Below are 23588 nucleotides of genomic sequence, written 5' to 3' on the forward strand. Positions count from 1 at the left end.
AAAAATCGAATATTAGCTGTGGTCCTTTTTAGCGTAGCATCAAAAACAATTTTACTTTGCCACAGTGGTGGTTCAGTGATACATTCACTAGTGTAAAAATGGTAACAACTGTAAAAAATGGCTAAACCAGTCATTTGAATGCTGGTACACTTGGAACTTCAGCTCCTAGAACAGGGGTGTCGAACTGGATTTCTTCAAGGGCCGGATCAGCACTGTAGAGGTCCCCATGAGGCATCTGCGTGGCCTGTTTTAATTGGCAGAGGGCTGCAGGAGGACAGGGAGGCTGAAAAGAGGTGCGGGGGTGTGCATGCGCTCCCCCATGGCCCATTTTGGCTAGCAAAGGCATTGTGAGCCGGTCCTTTGATATTTCCAGGCTGGTCCTCTAGGCCAGATTTAACCCCCCGTGGGTCAGATCTGGCCCGCGGGCCTTGACTTTGACACCCTGTCCTAGAATTTCCACAAGAATGTAAATGGAGAATGATGGAGAATGGAGGAGGTGGTGTTGTTATCTTCTACAAAAAATCCTTACATCTAAAAAACATTCAAGTTACCCAGGAGCTTGCTCTTCCTGAGACCATCGTCTGTGAAGTGTCCTTAAATATCACATTTCAGTTCTTACTATGTTGCAGAGCCCCTGATTATGACATCGAACATGTAAACAAGCTAAATTCACTACTAACATGGGCAACATCCCGCCTACACACTTTTATCTTTCTTGGTGACTTCAATCTACCTCATATTAACTGGACCCTAAACGAATGTAAAACTGAACCCATACATGCAACCTTCTACAATGCTGTAACAAACCTGGGTCTGGAACAACTAGTAACCAACAATACTAGACTTAACAACTGCCTCAATCTCATCTTCTGCAATAGTTTGAATTCAGTTTATGGAATACAAATTCAAGAACCCTTTTCCAACAGTGACCACAACATGATAGACTTTTGTCTCAACATACATCCACACAAAAATCATCACAACGGAATCCCTAATTATAACTTCAAAAAAGGCAACTATGATCTTATAAACAATGATCTCTCATCCCTTGATTGGCAATTTCTATTCACTGGATGCAATAGTGTAGAAGACCATTACAACATATTTTTACTTGAAGTCAAAAGAGTCATCAAACTATATAAACCAATAATAACTCAAAAAACCAGAAAAAACAGATTACCCATAACAATAAGGAAGCTTCAATCCAAAAAGAAATCACTTTGGCGGAAAAACAAATTTGGTCACGTTGCCAACTTCAAAAGCCGATACAAAAATTTATGTCACCAGATAAAGACTGAATGCACCAATTATCACATTAAACAAGAGGAAAACCTTCTACGCACCAATTCCACCCGCGCTTTCTGCAATTTTGTCAACAACAAACTAAAAGACTCAAGGTCCATCCCACCCCTGAAAGGACCTTATGGTAAAGACTGCAACGACGACACCATTAAAGCCAACCTCTTTAACACATCCTTTGGCTCAATATTTGTAAACAGCAATGGATCATGTCCAATATTTCCTAGTTGAACCACAGACGACTACAAAGATCCAGTACATATCGATTTCACAGAAGACAACGTTGAAAAAGCACTATGCAATCTAAAACCATCTCTATCTATTGGACCGGACAGAATATGTGCCTACTTCTTCAAAAAGCTATCCACTGCCATAGCCGAACCTCTAAGCATAATCTTTGAAAAATCTTTCAGGACCAGCTCCTTGCCAAATCTATGGTCTCAAGCCACGGTCATCCCCATCTTCAAAAAGGGAGACCCCAGCTTAGTTGAAAATTACAGACCAATCTCTTTATGCTGCGTCACCTGTAGAGTCATGGAATCAATTATTAACCAATCCATTATCCTCCACTTAGAGACAAACAACATACTTTCTAATAAACAATTTGGTTTCAGAAAAAAACTAGCCTGTAATCTGCAACTCTTACACTGCAGAAACATATGGACTACACAACTCGATCAGGGCAAAGCAATAGACTTCTGTAAAGCCTTTGATTCAGTGGTACACAACAAACTACTCCTAAAACTAAAATCTTATGGTATCTCTGGACACCTGCATAACTGGATAGAAGCATTCCTGTCAAACAGACAACAAATGGTCAAAATTGGGAGCGTCCTATCAAATTCTGTACCTGTCAACAGTGGTGTCCCCCAAGGCAGTGTTCTAGGACCAACTCTCTTCATACTCTACATAAATGACCTCTGTGATCATATCAAGAGCAACTGCGTTCTCTTCGCTGATGATGTAAAGCTATTCAACACCACAGACAATACTGCTACCCTTCAAAAAGACCTTGACTATGTATCGGAATGGTCAAACAAATGGCAACTTCAAATCTCAACAAATAAATGCTCTGTCTTACATATTGGGAAAAAAAATCAGAAAATAAAATACAGGCCGAATAGTCAAGACCTTGTTGATGATCCAAACTCTGTCAAGGATCTTTGACTACTCATCTCAGCCCACTGTAACTACATAGCCAAAAAGGCATTAAGAGTTGTTAACCTAATCTTACATAGTTTTTCTCTGATAATATTACACTACTAACTAGAGCATACAAAACATTTGCTAGACCAATACTTGAATACAGCTCATCAGTCTGGAACCCACATTACGTATCTGATATTAACACAGATGAGAAAGTCCTCCTCTCCACTCCTCTACTCGTTGCCGAATACCTTATGCCACCAGGCTTGAAATTCTAGACCTAGAAAACCTAGAACTACGCCACCTTCGGTCCGATCTAAGTATTGTATATAAAATCATACATTGCAATGTCCTACCTGTCAATGAATACTTCAGCTTCAACCATAACAACACAAGAGCAAACAATAGATACAAACTCAAGGTTAATCGCTCCAAACTTGATTTCAGGAAATACGACTTCAGCAACAGAGTGGTCAATGTCTGGAATACTCTACCTGACTCTGTGGTTTCTTCCCCAAACCCCAAAAACTTTAACCTTAGACTGTCTACTATTGACCTCACCCCTTTCCTAAGAGGGGTGCATGCATAAGCGCACCAATGTCCCTGTCCTATTGTTTCTTTTATTATTCTTATATGTATCCATGTATTCATAACTATGTTTTTACTTATACCTATTATCTTGTAAGCAATTGACAAACCAAATAAAATGAAATAAATGATTGATTAGATAAGATTCTGTTACAGAATAAGGCAAAAATATCTATTGAGAGAGAGAGACAATACACACACTAAACTGTTTTTATAATTTTAAAAGTTAAATCCTCTACAATTCAATATGAATAATTCCTAAAAATATTTTTTTCAAATGAGTTTGCCTACTTTTCTCCATTTTGTTTTTAGTCTCATTTTTCCTCTTGCACAAATTGAAAGAGTACCAGAGGCAAATCTGGGTTAATGATATATATGTGAAGAATGAGAACAGTTTCTTAGCTGAAAAAAATCTCCATTTTTCAATTTTGAATTTTTTGTGCCAGAATAGGAAATAGAAGAATGAATTTTCATTCTCACTGAAGCACAAAACCCAGTCAATCTCCCTCAGCCCTAGGAAGAAAGTACTGAAGCCACTTCCAAATGTTGCTAAGAAAACTGCAGGGACCTGTTCTTATAATCATCAGGACTGACTCAAAAGCAATCACAACAACAAACTCTAGACAAGGACTACCATCATGATCATTTTGAAGGAAAATTTGCTATAAAGGTAATCCTTGACTTACAACTACAATTAAGCCCAAAATTTCTGTTGTTAAGTGCGACATTTATTGAGTTTTACCCCATTTTGCAACTTTTCTTGCCACAGTTAAGTGAAACATTACAGTTAATGAGTGAGTAATCTGCTAAGTGAATCTAGCTTCCCCATTGACTTTATTTGTTAGAAGATTGCAAAAAAGGGGTCACATGACCTTGGGACATTGCAATAGCCTTAAGTATGAACCAGTTGCCAAGTATCTGAACTTTGATCATGGGGATGCTGTAAAGGTCATAACTTAAAAAACAGTCATAAGTCACATTTTTCAATGACGTTGAGTGGTCACTAAACAAACTGTTGTAAGTTGAGGACTACCTGTACAGGACACTCTTTTTAAAAATAAGTAAATAATCTGGACATCATAGACCTACCATAATATGCTTTATATCTATTTATTATTTAACTATTAAACTTAACTATTTAAGAAAAACAAGAAATCCAAGAAGAAACCAGCATGGTTGTACAAAGATCTCTCTGACAGATTGAAAGATAAAAAGGATAAGTACAAAAAATTGAAAGAGGGAGACATAATTAAGGCAGAATATCAGCAGATAGCCTGAATCTGCAAAGATGACCTCAAGAAAGCAAAGGCTCAGAATGAAAAAAGACTTGCAACGAAAGTCAAAAATAATTTAAAAATAGTTTCTTTCAACATATAAATAACAAGAAAAAATGTCGGCCCACTTAAGAGAAGATGGCAAGGAAGTAACAGGCACCAGAGAGAAAACAGAACTGCTTATCTCATTCTTTGCACCAGTTTCCACGCAAAAAGAAACTATAGCCCAACCTATTGTACTTTTACATAATTGTAAAAGACAGACTAAACTAAAAATTAAAATAAGCAAGAAAATGGTAACATAACACTTATCTGATCTTGATGAATATAAATCACCAAGACCTGATGGATTACATCCTACAGTTATGAAGGAGCTGGCAGATGTTATTTCATAACCACTGAACCATATCTTTCAAAAATCCTGGAGCTCCAGGAAAATACCTGAGGATTGGAAAAGGGCTGATGTGGTTCCCATCTTCAAAAAGGTGGGGAAAACAGACCCAGAAAACTACAGACCAATCAGCCTAACATCAATATGTGGGAAGATACTGGAAAAAATAATTGGGGGGAAATATGTGAACATCTACAGACAAATAAAGTTGTAACTGGAAGCAAGCATGGGTTTGTTAAAAACAGATCATGCCAAACCAATCTTATTTCATTCTTTGACAAAGTGATTAAATTAGTAGACCAGTGAAATGCTGTTGACATAGTATATTTAGACTTCAACAAGGCATATGACAAAGTAGACCACAACCTACTTCTTGGTAAACTAGAAAAATGTGGGATAGACAGCAGAAGGATTTTTAACTGGCCGACAAACTGGGGTCTTTCCTGCTTGAGCAGGGAGTTGGACTAGAAGACCTCCTTCTAGCTCCATTCTGACTGATTGATTTCGAGAGAAAAAGATGTTGTACAGTGCTTTGAGGGCATTTTGACTACTGAAAACTATGAAGTTTTCTTCAAAACATTTTCGGAAGCATTCTCCATAACCTTCTTCTGGGATGTTTTTCAGCTTCCCAGTTTACAGCTAGCAGAGATTGAATGGTCCAAAGTCACCCAACTGGTTTTCATGCCTTAACTATAATTTAAGTTTCCCAACTCCCAGCACCTTTCAACTACATTAAACTGTGCATGCATAATACATACATACATACATACATACATACATACATACATACTGATTTGTTCTTATTTATTAAGAGAAGAACAGTATAAAATTCTCTGTATGTCAAGTCAGAAGTAAGCCTCGCTGAAGTAAGCCTCAATGCAACATAGGTTCAAATATGTATTTCTAGAATTATTATTTAAGTACCATCTTGTCTTTCTGATAGAGAGGAGGGTGGATTTTTTAAACAAGTAAAAAACAATATTTCCTAGGAAGCAAAGGGAGGTTTTGCATTTAATAAATAAATTATTAAAATGTTCACACAATCACCCAGAGGGGCAGAAAAATGTGTGAGTGAATAGGAATTTAATATATAATGTTTTAAAGGTTCCCCAACTCCAACAGCTAATATGCTCTCGCTTTGAAATATCACCATATTCCTCCACTTTGAATTCTCCATCAGCTTTAGAACTCAGTTCTTTGTCTTCCATTTCAATAGTGTATGTGCCCAAGGCTGCTTCAGAGGCCAGAGGGAAAGACAGATCCACAATGCCATGAAGAGGCTTCACATCCACCCACTGGGCAATTCGATTTTCATCAGGATCCTGCAGAAAAGAAGGCCAAAAGAAATATGTTGTCCTATGGTAGCTGTAGTCATCAGCAACAATGCTCAGGATCACAGAAAGCTGTATCAAATAGAAAGCTTGCATTAAAAACACATATAGAGGACTTTAATAACTGTTGTGTCAGTTTAGTTATGATGACAGACTCAGGTAGAGAGGGACAGACTTCCTATAGACATGCACTTTTTTCTACTGAAAATTTTACAAAAAGATTATAAAAGATTTTACATTGAAATTTGATGTTTCAGCCTTGTTCATTTCAGAAATTTTTAAATTACACTAGTATTTATTCTTAACTAAACCTCTTAAATTTTTATTCTTATGGTCTTACCCTATTCATTTATAGCCTATAATGTTATACTATAGTTTCACTAGATCTCTGGTTTCTTATGAGAGTCCATTTTTTCTATGGTCCTTCTCAGTTAAGCCTCGCCACAATATCACTTGTTACAGCCTGGAGATTCAGACAGTCATCTCTCTACTGTTCTGTATCTTCAAGTAATCATCTCAGGTACCTCTTCGGAATACTAGCACTCTGGACCTTCTCGTGTACTGAAATGTCATTGCTCTAAATACTCAGACTTGCCCAGCACTCTTGGTGATCTCAAGATACAAGCACCAAAGGCTGCTTGGCAATACACTCCCGCCTTCACTTCAGGAACCCTTTGTCCTTTTCCATCAGCCTTCAAAAGTCTTTCAATCAATCAATCAGAATAGAGCTGGAAGGGATCTTGGAGGTCTTCTAGTCCAACTCTCTGCTCAAGCAGGAGACTCTATACCATTTCAGATAGGTGGCTGTCCAGTCTTTTCTTAAAAATCTCCATTGATGAAGCACCTACAACTTCTGAAGGCAAGCTGTCCCACTGGTTCATTGTCCTAATTGTTAGGAAGTTTCTCCTTAATTCCAGGTTGCTTCTCTCCTTGACCCATTTCGCATCCATTGTTTCTTGCCTTGCCTTCTGGAGCTTTGGAAAATAAGTTGACATCCTCTTCTTTGTGGGAGCCCCTCAAATACTGGAATAGTGATATCATGTCTCCCCTAGTCCTTCTTTTCTCCAGACTAGCCATACCCAATTCCTGCAAGTGTTCTTCATATGTTTTTATCTACAGGTCCTTAATCATCTTAGTTGCTCTTCTTTGCACTTTTTCCAAAGTCTCAAATTCTTTTTTGTAACGTGATGACCCAAACTGTGAATGAGCATTCCAGGTGTGGTCTTACTAAAGATCTCTAAAGCGGTACTAATACTTTACATGATTTTGATTTTAAGTGTCTGCTTATACAACCAAGCATTGTATTAGCTTTCTTGACTGCTACCACATACTGCTGGCTCATGTTTAAGTGATCGTCCACTAGAACTCCAAAGTCCATCTCACAGTTACTGTTTTTGAGCCAGGTTTCGTCTAATCTGTTCATGTACCTTTGGTTTTTCCTGCCTAGGTGTAAAACCTCGCTTTTCTCCACATTAAATTTCATTTTGTTGGATAGGGCCCATTGTTCAAGTCTATCAAGATCTTTTTGGATCCTGAGCTTGTCTTCTGGGGTGTTGGGTATTCCTGCCAACTTAGTGTTATCTATACATTTGATTAGTTCCCCTTCTATTCCCTCATCTAAGCCATCTATGAAGATATTGAAAAGTACTGGGCCTAAGATGGAATTATGTGGTACCCCACAGCTTACTTAATGCCATTTAGATGTAACAACATTAAGGAAACTTGTTCAGTACAGTTTGTTGGCCAGTTAAAAATCCATCTGGTGGTGATGCTATCTATCCCACATTTTTCTAGTTTACCAAGAAGTACATTGTGATCTACTTTGTTAAATGCCTTGCTGAAATTTACTATGTCCACAGCATTTCGCTTGTCTACTAGTTTAGTCACTTTGTCAAAGAATGAAATAAGATTGGTTTGGCATGATCTGTTTTTAACAAAGTTGTGCTACTACTAGTTATAACTTTTTGTTTCTAGATGTTCACAGGGCTGGCTTTTTTATTATTTTTTCCAGAATTTTCCCAAATATTGATGTTAGGCTATAGATTCCTGGGTCAGTTTTTCCCCCCTTTTTTAAAGATGGGAACCACATCAGCTCTTTCCCAATCCTCAGGTAGTTCTCCGGCACTCCAGGATTTTTAAAATATATGATACAATAGTTCTGAGAAAACATCTGCCAGCTCCTTCAGACTATCAGGTCCTGGTGGTTTATTATCATGAAGCTCAGATAAGTGTCCTCTTACCATTTTCTTGCTTGTTTTAATTTTTATTTCTAGTCTTGTCTTTTACAGTTATGTTTTTGGTAGGTTGGACTATAGTTTCTTTTTGCATGAAGACTGATGCAAAGAATGACTTTCTCTGCTTTCCTTTCTCTCTACTGCCTGTTACTTCCTTGCCATCTTCTCTCTTTAATGGACCAACTGTTTCCTTGACTTTGTTCTAGTTATTTATATGTTGAAAGAAACTTTTAAAATTATCTTTGACTTTTGTTACAAGTTTTTGTTCATTCTGAGCCTTTGCTTTCCTGACTTCATCTTGGCAGATTCAGGCTATCTGCTGATATTCTGCCTTAGTTATGTCTCCCTCTTTCCATTTTTTGTACTTATTCTTTTTTCTTTCAGTTTATCAGACAGATCTTTGTGCAACTATGCTGGTTTCTTCTTGGATTTTTCTTTTTCAGTGGTATTTTGTTGGACTGGGCTTTTATGATCATATTTTTCAGTTTCCCATGCTTCTTGAGTTGTTTTCCCCTTTAGGATTTTTATTCATGGAATTTTTTTAGGCTCTTTCTGAATTTGTTAAAATCAGCTCTTTTAAAGTTTAAGACACTAGCTGGATTATATTATATTGTTTGTGTTTGCATTATACTGAATTCCAATACGATGTGGTCACCCAAGGTCCCAGCAACTTCAATTCCCTCTACTACTTCTTCTCTATTAGTAAGAATTAGGTCCAATATACTTTTTCCTCTAGTTCCCTCTTCTACCTTTTGGATGACAAAGTTATCAGCTAAGTTGGTTAGGAATCTGTTCGATCTCCGATCTCCCACTTGGTGCAGAATTTGTCTCCTAGTTGATATCAGGGTAGGTAAATTCTCCCATTACTACTGTGGTATGTTTCCTAATACATTTGTTAATTGATTAGTAAAGAGTTCATCTATTTCTTCTGCTTGGTTGGGTGGCCTGTAGCATATGCCTGTAGCAATGGTTCCCAAAGTGGGCAGTATCACCCCCTGGGGGCGGTGGGATGCCTTAGGGGGCGCTAAGAGGCAAGGGGGCCAGCAGGGGGATGCTAAGAGGTGGTAGGGGGCAGTGGGATGCCTTAGGGGGGTGCTAAGAGGCAAGGGGGCCAGTAGGGGGATGCTAAGAGGTGGCAGGGGGCGTTCGAGGCACTGACTCTGCAGGCTCACCCCACTGAGCCCCTTGCACCGCTCCAGTCAATGGCATCCATGGATCACCTAGGGGGAGGCAGAGGAAGCGGAGTTTGACCACATGCCCAATATCCAGCATCCTGCTCAACCAAGCCCACCCCTCTTTGTAGTTGCTGAGCCTGACAGCAAGTTCACAGGCTGCCCCCTCCCACCAGGGATCAGCCTCCCAAGCTGCTCCCACCTCCTGGGGCACTCACGTCGTAGAGGGCAGTGCTGTTCCCTCCTTCCTGGAGCTGGTACAGGGCAGGGTTGACGAAGCCCAGGGCAGGCAGCAGTGGTACGTTGGGAAAGTAGAGAAAAGCTGTGCCGCCGCAACTGTGTTCGATGTTTCCCAACGTGCCATACTTATTTTCCCTTCCATTAAATTGTATTCAAAGGAAGCTTCTTCAAGTCAGTAAAATATTTAGACCAGCTAATGATTTTGAAATATTGAAAGAGCTTTTTATTGCTCCAATTTAACTTTCTTCCATCAGTAATTCTCAAAGGAAAATTTAGGAAGGTTCCCTACACATAAAAAATCCCCCCCCTTCTAGCCTGTTGCATTAAGTACTATACAAAACAGGCTCTTACATAATCCCCATAATCCTTATCTGACTTCCAGTTGATGTTGCAGCATGAACGGCTGGAAAATAGCAGACTCTGCTGAGCCCCATGAAATCTAGCCAGTAACCGCTGTCGGGAGACCCTTCAGAGTCATAGCCACCTTGGAAGGGTGCTGAAGGAAGGAGAGGCGCTTCACTGATCACAAGGATACCACGATTTCCTTGTTAGGTCTGAAGCAAGCTCTCCCCGAATGACAGCAGGGATGACAGCCATGTTTTTGGCTGTCACGAAGCTGGGACAACCGGGAACCACAAGATTTGTGCTGGAGCAGTGTATGGACAGAGCATTTAAACTGGGTGAGATAATTACCAACTTTTACTCTAAAGATTGGAAGTAACAACAAGAATATTAAAAGATAACTCCTAAGCTTAAGATAGCAGCGGATTGACACACGGAGGGGGGAAAACTGAGAACAAAGTGGTGAAAGAAGCCCGAGACAAGCTAATAAAATACAGAAAGCTTGGACAAAGCTCAAATAATTTTAAAAGTGATCTCCAGGAGAATTTATCTGGTTTATTTGTATTTTTAAACCCACTGGATTTAATCAGAAAATCTGCTGTTTTTGACAGACTATTTAATATTGGATCTGGGTAAGGAGAGCCATCTACTGGAGGAAGAGAAGTACTACAGCACTATAGCTGCAGCATACTAGAGAAAGTTGTTTCAATGCACACAAAGCCTAATACACAGAATAGAAGCAACAATATCTGGAGAACGGCCTAACCTTAACTCTACTGTTGACAAATTTGGAAACATTTACTGACCCCTTTTTTTTTTCTTTTTGCCCTTTGGAAGATTTATAAAAAGGAACTAATCTGCAAATAACTAAACTTAAGTAAAATTGGCTATTGGATTATGGATTTGAAAGATTGGAGGAATCTAGTGGTTTAATTTGGACTTGGACTATTGGACTTAATTTGGACTTGGACTTAGATTTTTAATATTATTTAACAGAACATATGAGACAAAAGAAGAAAAGTGCTAGAAGAAAAGAGAAAAGAAAGACAGCTAAATAAGACTTTAAAATTTGGACAATTGGGAGATATACAAGTGGGGAAATATAAACTGTAAATTGTAAAATAAGGGGTTTTACAAAATGAATCTACAAGAGACAATAGAGCTATATGGAGAAATATTGTTTATGTTAAAAGATATGCATGAATCTTTAAAACGTAATAAGGAGACAAAGGAATTGCTTAAAGATACAGAAATGAATATAGAAGCTACTCAACAATTGGGGGAAAAAGAAGAACTTGATATTCAAGAAATAGGTGAGAAGTTAGAAAAAGCAGTGGAACGGGAAAAGCAGAATGAGATGCAAGCAGTTAAAAATAAAGAAAAGAGAAGATTAATAAGTAGAAGACATAACCCCCTAAAATTTATAACAGAATAGAGAGAAATGGGGGGGGGGGAATCTCCTTAAGAAAAATAAAAAGAAACTTTGTTGATGGCGGTTCAATTACTACAGAAGAAAGAGACAAAAGCACTCAGAAGGGGAAGATTAGTAGGTACAAAACAAAAAACAAAAAGATGCAAGATTCCAAGAGAGAGAGATAAAAGATGGATTTAAAAAATCAATAAATGATGGAATTTCAAAAAGATGAAGAGATGATGGATAATGAGAAAATATTTCAATAAAATGGGAAAATATATACAGGGAAAATAGTAGTATATATACTAATAGAAAATATAATTTAATAATATAATCCAAATAAGTCAAGACAGTAGATTGGAATTTAGGATTAGGTAATTAAACTGTATTATTAATATTAATAGTGTGTTAAAGTATATTATGAATTTAAAATATTAAGGACTAGAAATTGTGTGGGATTTTGAGATATTGGATTCTTGGATTGATTAAATATTGTTAATATTTAGCATTATTATTAACCCTACACATTTGGAATATTGAAGTTATGGTGGAACTATGAATAATTCTTTGAAAATATTAAATAATAATATTTAGGGACTATAAATACAAAGCACAAATAAATGTTATTTTATGTATAAATGAATTAATGGGAAAACAAGAAATGGATTATGAAAAGAGATTAGCCCTGTTGAAGTTGTGGAAGTTGGAAGATTACAATTACATATACCTATTTGTACTATTATTGTTATTTTTGCTTAAAAAAGACTTGACCCAGTTAATGCAATGCCCATAAAATATGTATGCTTATATTGAAAAATAAAAGTTATTTGGGAAAAAAAGTCTTTATCTGAAGCTTTACATAAACTATTGCTTAATCCAGGTTTAACAGCTCCTATTGGATGAAGAGCCCAAAGAATATAATGGCTGCTAAATTTGCTTTAGTGGGATTTAAAATATGAGAACATTTAGTTAAGACACAGAAAAATTAAGGAAAGATAAACAGTACAAATTTTTCTCTTCTATTTGCTTCCTTACTTTTAACAATTTAAGAACTGGTTTACCAAAATAAAAGTTATATCATTTCTTATACTTTTTAATATTCTCCTTTTTTTGTAGGGTATTAGACTATGTAAAACTTTTAACAAAAATTTATTTTACTAATACTATTGTATACTCTTACAATTTAGGTAATTAATTTCATAAAAATTGTGAAACATGCTTGGATTGCATGAGTTTGTTTCCTTTTTATTCTGTCTGGTTCTTGAAATTCTTGCCATTTTTTATTCTTTTATTTTTGTCTCATATGCAATTTACCCTTGTTTTTACTGTTTTTATTTGTGAATTGCCCAGGGTCATTAAATACTGTGTTTCTCATAAAATAAGGCCGGGTCTTTTTTTTTTTTTTTTTGAGCCCCGAAAAAACGGCTAGGACGTCTTTTCAGGGGTGACTTAATTTCTTCCCCAAAGCACACCTCCACTTAGAGAGCCCCATGCACACTCACCTCTCCATGAGGCAGACACTGGAAGCTCCCCAAAGATAGAGTCACCAGCCGCATCTATCGGCTGGTAGAAGCGGCCTTGGGGCGAGCACCCATGCACACTCACCTTGCCACGAAGCTGTTTCTATCAGCCAATGGAAGCTCCCCAAAGGCAGAGTCACCAGCTGCTTTGGGATGAGGTGTGGCTGCCCGCAGGGTGCTCCTGAGAGGAGCGCCCCACGGGCACTCTCCTCGAGACCATTTCTATCGAGCGATGGAAGCTCCCAAAAGGCAGAGTCACCAGCCGCTTCCATCGGCCGATAGAAACGGCTTTGTGGCGAGGGGAGTGCACGTGGGAGAGCGGCTGCAAACTTTTCTTAGCAGAAGGGAAGCAAGCTGAGTTTCTCTCTCTCTCTCTCTCTCACACACACACAAACACCACCCCTGCTAGCCCTCATCCCTGCACCGGGTCAGTCAAGCCCTTCTGGCGAGGGAAGGCCTCAGCATCTGCGGGGTTCCCACCACCACCCTCCCCTCCCCAGGCCAGACCTTTTCTGGGCACCCTGCCAAAGTCCCAGGGCAGCTGACCTCCCTTTACCTGCTGCCGCCGCTGGTTTGGGAAGCGGGGGGGGCACCGGGGAGGGAAGACGAGGCAGCAAACCTCGGCTAGCCTTAGAAGGGAGATCAGGCGGGCTCCCGAAAGGAGATGCAGGAGCAGGCCTCGTGGGAATGCGGTGGGGAAGCGAGGTGAGTGTGAAAGGTCTGCTGCAGCACAGGAGGGCAGGAGGGAGCTGGACCGAAGAAGGGCTGGGGTGAAGCTAAACATCCTCCTCTCCTCCACTCCTTTTTATTGCTCTGGTGAGGGCTGAATATTTGGAGGGGCTGGTTGGAAAGACCTAATTTTAGTATGAACTTTGAGTTGTGGGGGCGAGTTGAATGGCAAAGACATTCTGCACATGATCTGAGGCAATCCTGCCACAGCTCACGGGTGGCGCTGCTAACAGTTGGGGGGAGTCTGAGAACTTCAGCGATGCCTCCTTCTCTCTCTCCCTCTCTCTTCTACTGGCCGATAGAAGGAGCTGGTGACTCTGCCTTTGGAGTTTCCATCAGCCAGAAGAAATGGCCTCGTAGCGAGGGGAGTGCACACGGGTGCTCAGCCCAAGGCCGCTTCTACCAGCCAATAGAAGTGGTTGGTGACTCTGCCTTCGGGGAGCTTCTATTGGCTGATGTTCTATCGGTAGTAGATCCGGGTATTCTAGCCTAGGCTACCTGCATGGCGCTCCTAAAGGCAAGTTTTCTCCCCCCCCTTCCCTTCCCCCCGATTTCTCTTCACCTTGTGTAGTTCTTACAAACGATGTGAGAAATGGTGGGGAAACGCATGGTTTAAATAGGCCTAAATTTTGGGGGCGGGGCTTAATTTCACCTCATGCCTAGAAATCATGCTGGGCCTTCCTATTGGTGGAGGCCGTATTGTTGGAGAAACACGGTAATAACAATAATACTTTTAATTCATAACTCTTCATTTACATTTTAGTGTTATTGTTTTAATTTTATGCTTATATTTTCCCAAATTGGTCAAAGCCTGCAATAAAACTTTGATTAATTGATAACACCAATTAGGGAGTGCTAGAATTGTAGATCTCTATTGTAGTCTTTGGTTTTTTACCAAAATTTCCCAGCACCTTCCTTAAACGTTGATTTTGAGAACTGCTGAATTGTAATTTATTAATCTGAAAATTTTCAATTTCTGCCATTAAATCTATATCATAAATGCATTAAGTGGCTTCCTGAGGTTATTGAAAGAATTTTAATAAGAGAAGTAATTTTACCTTCAGCTGTACCAGAGGAATCTGTAAGAAAGGAGAAAGAGAAAAATATCTTTCAAAGAAACAGAAAAATTTTAATGACTTTCAGGGTTTCTGCATAAGTTCATAGAAATAAAGGTAATTCTTGACTTATGACCACAATTGAGCCCAGAATTTCTGTTGCTAAGCGAGACAATTATTAACTGAGTTTTGCCACAGTTAAATGAATCACTGCAGTTATTAAATTAGTAACATGGTTGTTAAGTGAATCTGGCTTCTCATTGCCGTTAGTTATCAGAAGGTGCAAAAGGTGCATATGACCCCAGGACATTGCAGCCATCATAAATATGAGTCAGTTACCAAGCATCTGAATTTTGATCATATGACCATGGGGATGCTGCAATGGTTGTGTGAAAAATGGTCATCAGTTATTTTTTTTTTTCAACTTTCCTGATACTTATGTTTTAGTAGAGTTGCCCATTAGCAGCAGTCACATATAATAGAAAGCACTACTCACTATTTTATCAATGGCCTTAAATTCATCATCAAGCCTTACAATGCGCCACTTGACTGGGAAAAAAATATGAAAATATTGTTATTTTAACAGTACTTCCTTTCCCCCTTTTTAAATGTTTTCACTTCATATTAGTGACATTCTGATTTTTCAAACATTTATCTTTTATTAAGAAAATCTTGCTCAGGGTAGATTAAAAACTATCAGCAGAGAATCCGGACTCCTGGCAGGGAGCTCTGTTTTAACTATCCACTCCTGCAATGCTTACTCTCCTCTCCAGAGATCCAGTTTTGAAGCTATTCCAGATTGTAGTAAAGGATTTGTGCTTACCTATCTCTCCAGGCTTGTATAAGGCCTTGCTGGGTTGTATAAGATTCCTGGGAGAAGCTTTCTTGAGTAGCACTTTCTTCTGGGCCTCAAAAGTCACAGTGCTGCCCTTTCGGATTAGAATATGCACTTTGGCTATTGCTTCTTCCTTCATCAGAAAGAGAAGAGCAGGTTTTCTTAATAGGATGACTAAGAACAGAAAAGTACTCAGTTCTCTATCTCCCTCCCTTAGCTGGGTCTCAAACTACAGATGCAGGCACCCACAAGCACTCCAGGATCTAGCACTGCCATTAAAATAAAAAACAACAACATTGCATCCTCAAGACACAAGCTTTCACACACTTGTGTGATGTCACAGCATCAGCATTTGACACTAGTGGGGTGTCTCTGCATACACATAGGGGCACACCCAAAATGGTCTTTCTCTTGAGTATCTTTGTCCCATTTTTCTCCCTCCTTTTGGACTTTTTTTGTGTTTTTCAATCATGCTAATCCTTCCATAGCCAGAGGGGTGCCAGTTGGAGATTACTGGAATTAAAAAAAGAACCTTCTAATGATGGGAATAATTGAATTAGAAAAAAGAGGATTGTTAGGTGGGACAAAACTTACGCCATAATAAGTCCTGCTTGTGGAAACAAAGCTTGGTGCCTGAAGGGAAAAAAAAAGTTTAGCACAGTCTTTTAAATGTACTCACACGCCACCAAAATAAATAGGCTACATGTTGCATCTATGCTACTTTTCTAAAATATGTTTACTCTATAAACATGGCATGGCTGGGGTGGGCGTGGCCAGCTCAATGTCACTCATGTCAGGGGCGCCTGTGGTGGCTGAAGCACTCTGCCAGTAAAAACAGGCTCCCGAGCTCTGTTTCTGGTTGCGACGGCTTCCTGCAACCCTCTGCCAGCGAAAACAGAGCTTGGGAGAACCGTGGATGGCTCTCGTGAGCTCCATGTTTACTGGCAGAGGCACCGCAGGCCAGTCCTTTGCTGTTTCCAAGGTGGCCCCACAGGCCAGATCTAAATACCTCAAGGGCTGGATCCAGCCTGCGGGCCTTGAGTTTGACACCCCTGTTCTAGAGCCTTGTTTCTCAACTCTGGCAACTTTAAGATGCACACTGGATGGGGAATTCTGAGCAGCTTCAAGGTTGCAAGGTTGAAGTAGCTGTTCTTTTTTGTCTTTAAATGCAATCCATACATTTTAAAGTTACCAAGGTTGTGAAATACTATTCTAGAGGCCAATGTTTGTCAATCCTCCCCTCATTTCAGATGTCTACAGTATATAGTCAAGAGAGTTGGTAGCCAAAACTGTGCAAGTTCTGCCTGTGACAATATGACACATAGAAATAATAGGTAGTGTTTCAACCTCACCATCATGGATGCCATTTTTTTTAAATTATACCCTGCAGATATCCCTGCCTCATTCCATGCCATGTTCTGACCCAAACCCTTTTCCAATAAAAGAAACAATAACCAAAGGGAACAGAAACTTTTTAATGAGTCTTATGAATCCCCGATTAAAAGGCTGCTGCAAACTAATTAACTTTGATAAGTACAAACCTCGCCAAAACTGTGCGAGACTACCAAGAATTACAGATAAGAAATATTTCACAACACAAAGAGTCTTCAAATACCAACTAAGATACTGCAATGTCCACGAGGCTGGAATTTCAAAACGTTTTTGCTTCCTACAAAGAACGTCTGATTCACAGCTGGCTTTTATCTTCTTGAAGGAGGGCCCATTACCTTGCAGCCTTACTCCCGAGTCGCCCGTGCTGCTGCAGCTGTTCTTTCCTTTGATCAGCCCTGCGCGCATGCGCACTTGGCACAGGCTCCTCGGGAACCTCCTCATTGCTGCTGCCAGCCCCCACAATCTCTGAAGGCAGCAGTCCACTCCCTAATGGTCCTGGCCCCTCATCTGAGTCCTCGCTCTCCTCAGTCGTCTGTACCTGCTGCCGGCTAACTACAACATGCCATCAGAAATGACTAATATCTAGATGTAAAGATTAGATGTTGAAAGATGGTGACACTACGGATGTTTTAATGATATTGTTATTGTCATGAGAAGGGTGAACTAAAATGCTGAACAATTAAATAATGAAGGCCTATATTTTAACACAAATATGTATAATACATTACAATTACATAAGTTGATTTAAGCAACAAATATTATTAATACTACCATTACTACTTGTATCCAAATGAATGATACTCAGATGCCTCACTGTTCATATATTGATATTGATGTATATTCAAAAATTTAAAAAAAAAAACTTAAAAAAGAAAGAAATGGCAGAAATAAAAATTTCTACATGGAACTAAATCATATGATAAGTTTTGCTAATTTGATAGAAGCAGGGAGGTGATTGATACAACAAATCCAGTTTTCAGGACAACAGTGAAAGCCTTGCCTATGCCCTTCCAAACTATTTTTTTTTCTGGTTAAGAAGTTGAGGACTTCCTATGAGGCAACTTGCCTGGAAGTGGATACATTCAAAGGTTCCTGGTGCTTCCACGTCCTTCTCTGCTAAGGTGTGGTTCTGATTCTTCAACTCCAAAGTCACCAGCAGATAGTTAGTCTCTTGGAGGGAGCGTAATAATATGCAGAACTTTTCCACATTGGGATGATCAATTATGGCTGGGAAAACCACCAGGTAATGACTGGAAGGTAAGAGAAAGGGTTTATCTTATTTGCCTGGAGGTATTTCAGACTTGGTGAGTTTAAGAATGTAACATTTCTAGCCAACTTAAATTAGGTTATATCCTTTTCTCCTTATTTTCTCACTAATTCTTAGTCTTTGATTAAGACTTTTATCTTAGTATTCATTCAAATATTTGTCAGTGGAAAAACTCAATTTCTCTGATTAGTAAAATTCTGACTATCAGACATAGTGATACACTTGTTAGCTGGTCCTGCTTGTCAGAAAGCAAGTACAACTCATAGATGCCTACAAAAAAAAACCCAATGTTTCTTCTCCTATTTTGGTCAACTTAATTTATCAGCACTGTTCTTTCAGAAATAATCTGACATTTTTAAAGAATGGCAAATTTTAGTAATCTAAATCTGCACTCTCTCTTTCCTTGCATGCAGAAATTATGACCTCTTCCCTGCCTGCATTTCCAGTCTCCACTCCAGAAATGTTTATTTCCTTCCTAAACCATTTCAAACACTTCTGACCAGTTGGCCTATTGTCCTTCCCTTAAGTCATGCAGAAGATTCAGTCGCTGTTTTTATTTTATCGACAAATCTGTGGGGTAGATAAGACATTCTGGAAACGAATATTAAGCTGAGATTAATAAATCAGATGGAACAAAGAATGTGGCCCTAGAGATCATATTATTAGTCTGCCCCTAAAACTTCATTTTGGGATTCTGAACTAAAATCATTCACATATACTAAAATTATTATTCTTATTAATGCATCTGCACTCATATTCCTCCATGACTCCATGACTGAGAAAAGAAAAAAACTGAAATCTTACGGATCTGAAATGACCAAAGCTGATTGTGACACCAAAGCCAGAATCCAAAGTAGGATGGCTGTCCGCATGACTTATCCTATTATAGGCAGCAGAAGTTAATTCCAATTCCAATAATGATGTCTGGGTGCAGAAACTTAAATACTCTTCCAGAGACCCTGTTCCAAAGAGCATATGTTCTCTGAAATGAATGAACTTTACTTTCCAAGGTCAGTGATCCCCTTACTTACTTTTTACCTTCTCTGTACATAGTTAAGCAATATATATCCACAAATCAACTCCCATCATTCCCTGACATAACATAGTACTCAGAGAGAGACAACTTGACTACTATCAAATTCTTTGTCACTGCAGTTTAGGAATGTAATGAAGCATGAACTTAGGGTATATTTCAGCAGAATCAGGAACAGGACATCAAAGAAATACAGAATGACAGAGTTGGAAGGGACCTTGGAGGTCTTCTAGACCAGTGGTTCCCAAAGTGGGTGGTACCACCCCCTAGGGGCAGTGGGATGCCTTAGGGGGGCGCTAAGAGGCAAGGGGGCTGGCAGGGGGGTGCTAAGAGGTGGCAGGGGAGTGCTGGAGGTGGGCCCCTCCCAGGGCACAATTCAGGGGTGGGATTCTACCGGTTCATTACCGTTCCCAATAGTTTGGAGAACCGGTAAAATTGGCCCCTGGCTGGCCCTGCTCCTCTCCACCCACTCTTCCGTTCCCTGCCCAGTCAGTCCTTATTGCGCATGCATCGCGCGCATGTGCAACAGTTGCTGACGGCCACAGCGACGCATTGGAGAAGCAGAGCAAGCAAAGCCGGAGGTTGGTAATTTTTGCTGCAAAAAGCATCCAGATGCCATGTGTTTTTTCGGTGCAGCTGGAGTCAAGCTGCACCAAAAAAAATGCGGCATCTGGAGGTTTTTTGCAGTGAAAATTACTGACCTCCGGCTTTGCTCTGCTCCTCCAATGTGCCACTGCGGCCGCGTTCTAGGCACTGGCCATGCAGGCTCACCCCATTGACTGCTGCACCACTCTGTTCGGACTTGCTTGGGCAAATCCTTCCGGTGCAGCGGGCTCAACAGGGTGGACCTGCGGGGCTGGCGCCTAGATTGCAGCTGCAGCAGCGCATTGGAGAAACAGAGCAAAGCCAGAGGTCGGTAATTTTCATTGCAAAAAACCTCCAGCCACTGTTGTTGTTTTATGGTGTGGCTGCAGTCTAGCTGCACCGGAAAAAAACACGCAGCAGCTGCAGGCATTCACAACAAGGACAATGTGGGCTGGCGGGGAGCCCAGTGACAACAATGGCTCAGCCCTGGCTTGCCTTCCCTGGCAGCCAGCTGCAGAAAGAAGGTAAAGTCACGGCTGTGGGACGACGAAAGAGGCGGTCGTGGGGAGAGGAAACGGGGAGATTAAGGGCTCTGAAAGGGGAAACAGGGTGATGCAGGATTAGTCCTGGCCTTTGACAGATTAGGCCACACCTGCCTGGGCAGAAAATAGGTAGATAGGTTAAGGAAGGGATAGAGAGGAAGAGAGAGAAGGAATGAGAGAGAAAGAAAGAAAAGAAAGAGAGAGAAAGAGAGGGAGAAGAGAGAGAGAGAGGGAAAAAGAGAGGGAAAGAGAGAGAGAAAGAGAGGGAAGGAACAGACAAGAAAGTAAAGAAAGAAAAAGAGAGAGAGAAAGGAAGGGAAAGGAAGAAAAGGAATAGACGGGAATGGAAGGAAGGGACAGAAAGAAAGAGAGAGAGGGAAAGAGAGAGAGAGAGGGAACGAGAGAAAAAGAAAGGGAGGGAGGGAGGAGAAAGTGAATGAGATAACTAGTCCAACCACCTGCTCCAGCAGGGTTAGAAGGGAGTGAGTGTGTGTGTGTGTGTGTGTGTGTATGTATGACTGTCAAAACTCCAAAACTGTCAAGTAGTTCTGGGGAGGTCAGTCATAAATTAGAACACTTACTAAGCAACCGACCATTAAGTGAGGACCACTTATATTTGGTTTGCCAGTCACATGGCCACCGGCCATGCCCACCCAGTCACATGACCACCAAACCATGCCCATCTAGTCACGTGACCATCAAGCCGCACCCAGCCAGCAAGCCACGCCCAGCCAGTTACATGACCACCAAGCCACACCAACAAATTAGGCCACTCCCACAGAACCAGTTGTTAAAAAATTTGAATCCCACCCCTGGGTGGGGGCCCCTGAGGATGATTTTGTAGCATTAAGGGGGGGGGTACACTGAAAAAGTTTGGGAACCACTGTTCTAAACCAACTCCATGTCCAAGAAGGAGACCCTATATTCTGAACAAATGACTGTCCAATCTCTTCTTAAAAACCTTCAGTGATAATCGCCCACAACTTCTGGAGGTAAGCAGTTCCACTGATTGTTTTCACCATTAGAAAATTTCTCCTTAGTTCTAGGTTGCTTCTCTCCTTGATTAGTTTCCATCCATTGCTTCCTGTCTTTATATAATATGTTCCCTCTCACTTCTTTGGGTCAGGCTCTCAAATATTGGAAGAAACAGGAATGAATAACAGAAATTGCTGAATTTGACTCCATTATTTCTGCTCAAGGAATTGTGAGATTTGCAGTCAAGCCATATCTGTAAAATGGCACATTGCCAGCTTTGCAGATGAGGTTTCTTAATGTCAATTAATTAGTACAACTACACAAATAATACCTAAACAGCACTGTTCAGTTGCTATTCATTAATGGGCAGCTTCAAGGTTGCAGTAGTCTTTTTTGTCTTTATGCAAAATCTGGACTAGTCAGAACTTCAGAACAGTTTCTCCGCCCTGGCAAAAAAGGTTTGAGAATTTTATTCCTGAGAGTAAACACCCAACAATCTCCTACTAGCCCTAAACTGCATGACCACTTGCAAAAGACTAGTTCAAAGTATCTGGAGTCACTGTTTACTGTGTTATCAAGGTAATGTTTGGTTTGGGATGAAAAGAAAACAGCAAGGGCTAGGAGAATTCAACACAGTCACCATAGTTGACCCTTTTCACAATATGCACCAACAGAGGAACGTTTGCTCTGTTTTATTGACTGAAATTCAGTTGTTATGTGTAGATCATTGTGCACATATGTTATGCCACAGATTTAAAGTGAACTTTATACATGCTGTAAAAGTCAATTAAAACCCAGGGGAGGATACAGTGAGTCAGTGACCAGAAAACCTATCAACATCAAAAGGAGCATCAGTAGGGAATGAATAAAACCTTGAGTTTTGAACTCTGAATACTTTAGGACTAAAGTTAGAATAGGAACAAGATTTCCTTTGGAGGGAGAACAGATTATAAACATCAGGAAGTAGGGGACAGTGGAAAAACACACATTTTTATGAAATGAAATAAACTTTGCTAAAACTCCAAATTAATTTAGGAACAAAAAAATATAATAATGATGAGGTTGCATTATTTTCTACGCTAAAAGATAAATATCATGTATTCATTGCTATACACTAGCAATAATGTTCTACATTTATTGACAACCTAATTTGGACTAGGAGCATTTTCAGTTTCAAAAATATTAATCCATTAAAACAATCACTAATTCCAACCAGGCAACCAATTAGTCAATATATTACAATTAGTCTTATATTTATACCTGTATTAATAAATCATCTTAATAATTTAAAACTGGGTGGAATCAGGACTGCTTCATTTTCCTTAAATAATTATAAGTGTCCTAACATTAGTATTAAAAATGCATCCAGATCTTAGGTTATAACATATTTAATGAAAAATAATGTTTCACGTTTATTAGACCTGATTGCATTGGTATAGAAAAGGAATGAGTACCTAAATGAAACTATACACCCAGATCAAAATGGATTTTTACCAAATAGACATGAAAAACAACACAAGAATGGTAATAAACGTTCTAGATTATTATGAGGCCCACCCTGAAAAACAGGCAGATTAGTGTTTCTCAATGCACAAAAAGCATTTGATAATTTAAATTGGCAATTTCTTATACAACAACTGAAGGCCATGGACTTTGGAGAAAAATTTATAGGTATGATACTCAATGCAAACAGCCAGTGTGTTGCTCAATGGGGATAAAACTGAGATATTTAACATAAATAGTGAGTGAGACAAGGATGCCCATTGTCACCTCTACTTTTTATCCTCTCTTTAGAAATACTATTAACAAGCACCAGGAAAAAAAACAAGGAGTTAAAATTAGAAAAGAATACAAACATTTGCAGACAATATAGTATTTTTTATAGAGGAGCCTGGCGAAACTGGAATTGTTCTAGTACAAGAAATTGAAGAATTTGGCAAAGTAGCAGGATTTAAAATAAATAAAAATAAAACAAAGATATTAGTCAAAAACCTTACCGACACCCAGAAAAAATATCTAGGGGGAAAACTGGAAATTCAGATAGTTAAAAAGATAAAATATCTTGGTATCTGGTTAACAGCAAGATGCTCTTCAACTAAGGAAAACAATTATAATAAATTAGTATTACAAATTTAAAAAAGATTTGGAGACATGGGGAAAACTACAGATTTCACTAATTGGAAGAATTGCTGCAGTCAAAATGACCATATTACCAAAATTATTA

General features: G+C 39.5%; 1 protein-coding gene across 2 annotated transcripts in view; it reads right to left on the reverse strand.

Annotated features, from left to right (window-relative positions):
- The window catches only part of LOC113417218 (alpha-2-macroglobulin-like protein 1), a 91804-nt gene extending 72596 nt beyond the window's left edge, over window positions 1–19208 (reverse strand). Inside the window, exons 1-7 of one of the 2 annotated variants that reach the window (XM_026675496.2) lie at window positions 19034–19208; window positions 18029–18212; window positions 16165–16203; window positions 15559–15703; window positions 15232–15284; window positions 14739–14759; window positions 5849–6020 (exon numbers count right to left, since the gene is read on the reverse strand). In XM_026675496.2, the coding sequence (XP_026531281.2) occupies window positions 5849–6020; window positions 14739–14759; window positions 15232–15284; window positions 15559–15703; window positions 16165–16203; window positions 18029–18212; window positions 19034–19101 (682 nt within the window). In that variant the 5' untranslated portion in view covers window positions 19102–19208. Of the gene's footprint in view, window positions 1–5848; window positions 6149–14738; window positions 14760–15231; window positions 15285–15558; window positions 15704–16164; window positions 16204–18028; window positions 18213–19033 lie in introns of those variants that run through there. The other variant, XM_087957150.1, reaches the window with a different exon arrangement.
- Window positions 19209–23588: the final 4380 nt, after the last annotated feature.

The sequence above is a fragment of the Notechis scutatus genome, chromosome 2 (assembly GCF_049901735.1).
Source record: "Notechis scutatus isolate UNSWTSFEM ecotype Mainland chromosome 2, rNotScu1.2, whole genome shotgun sequence".
Lineage (NCBI taxonomy): Eukaryota > Metazoa > Chordata > Lepidosauria > Squamata > Elapidae > Notechis > Notechis scutatus.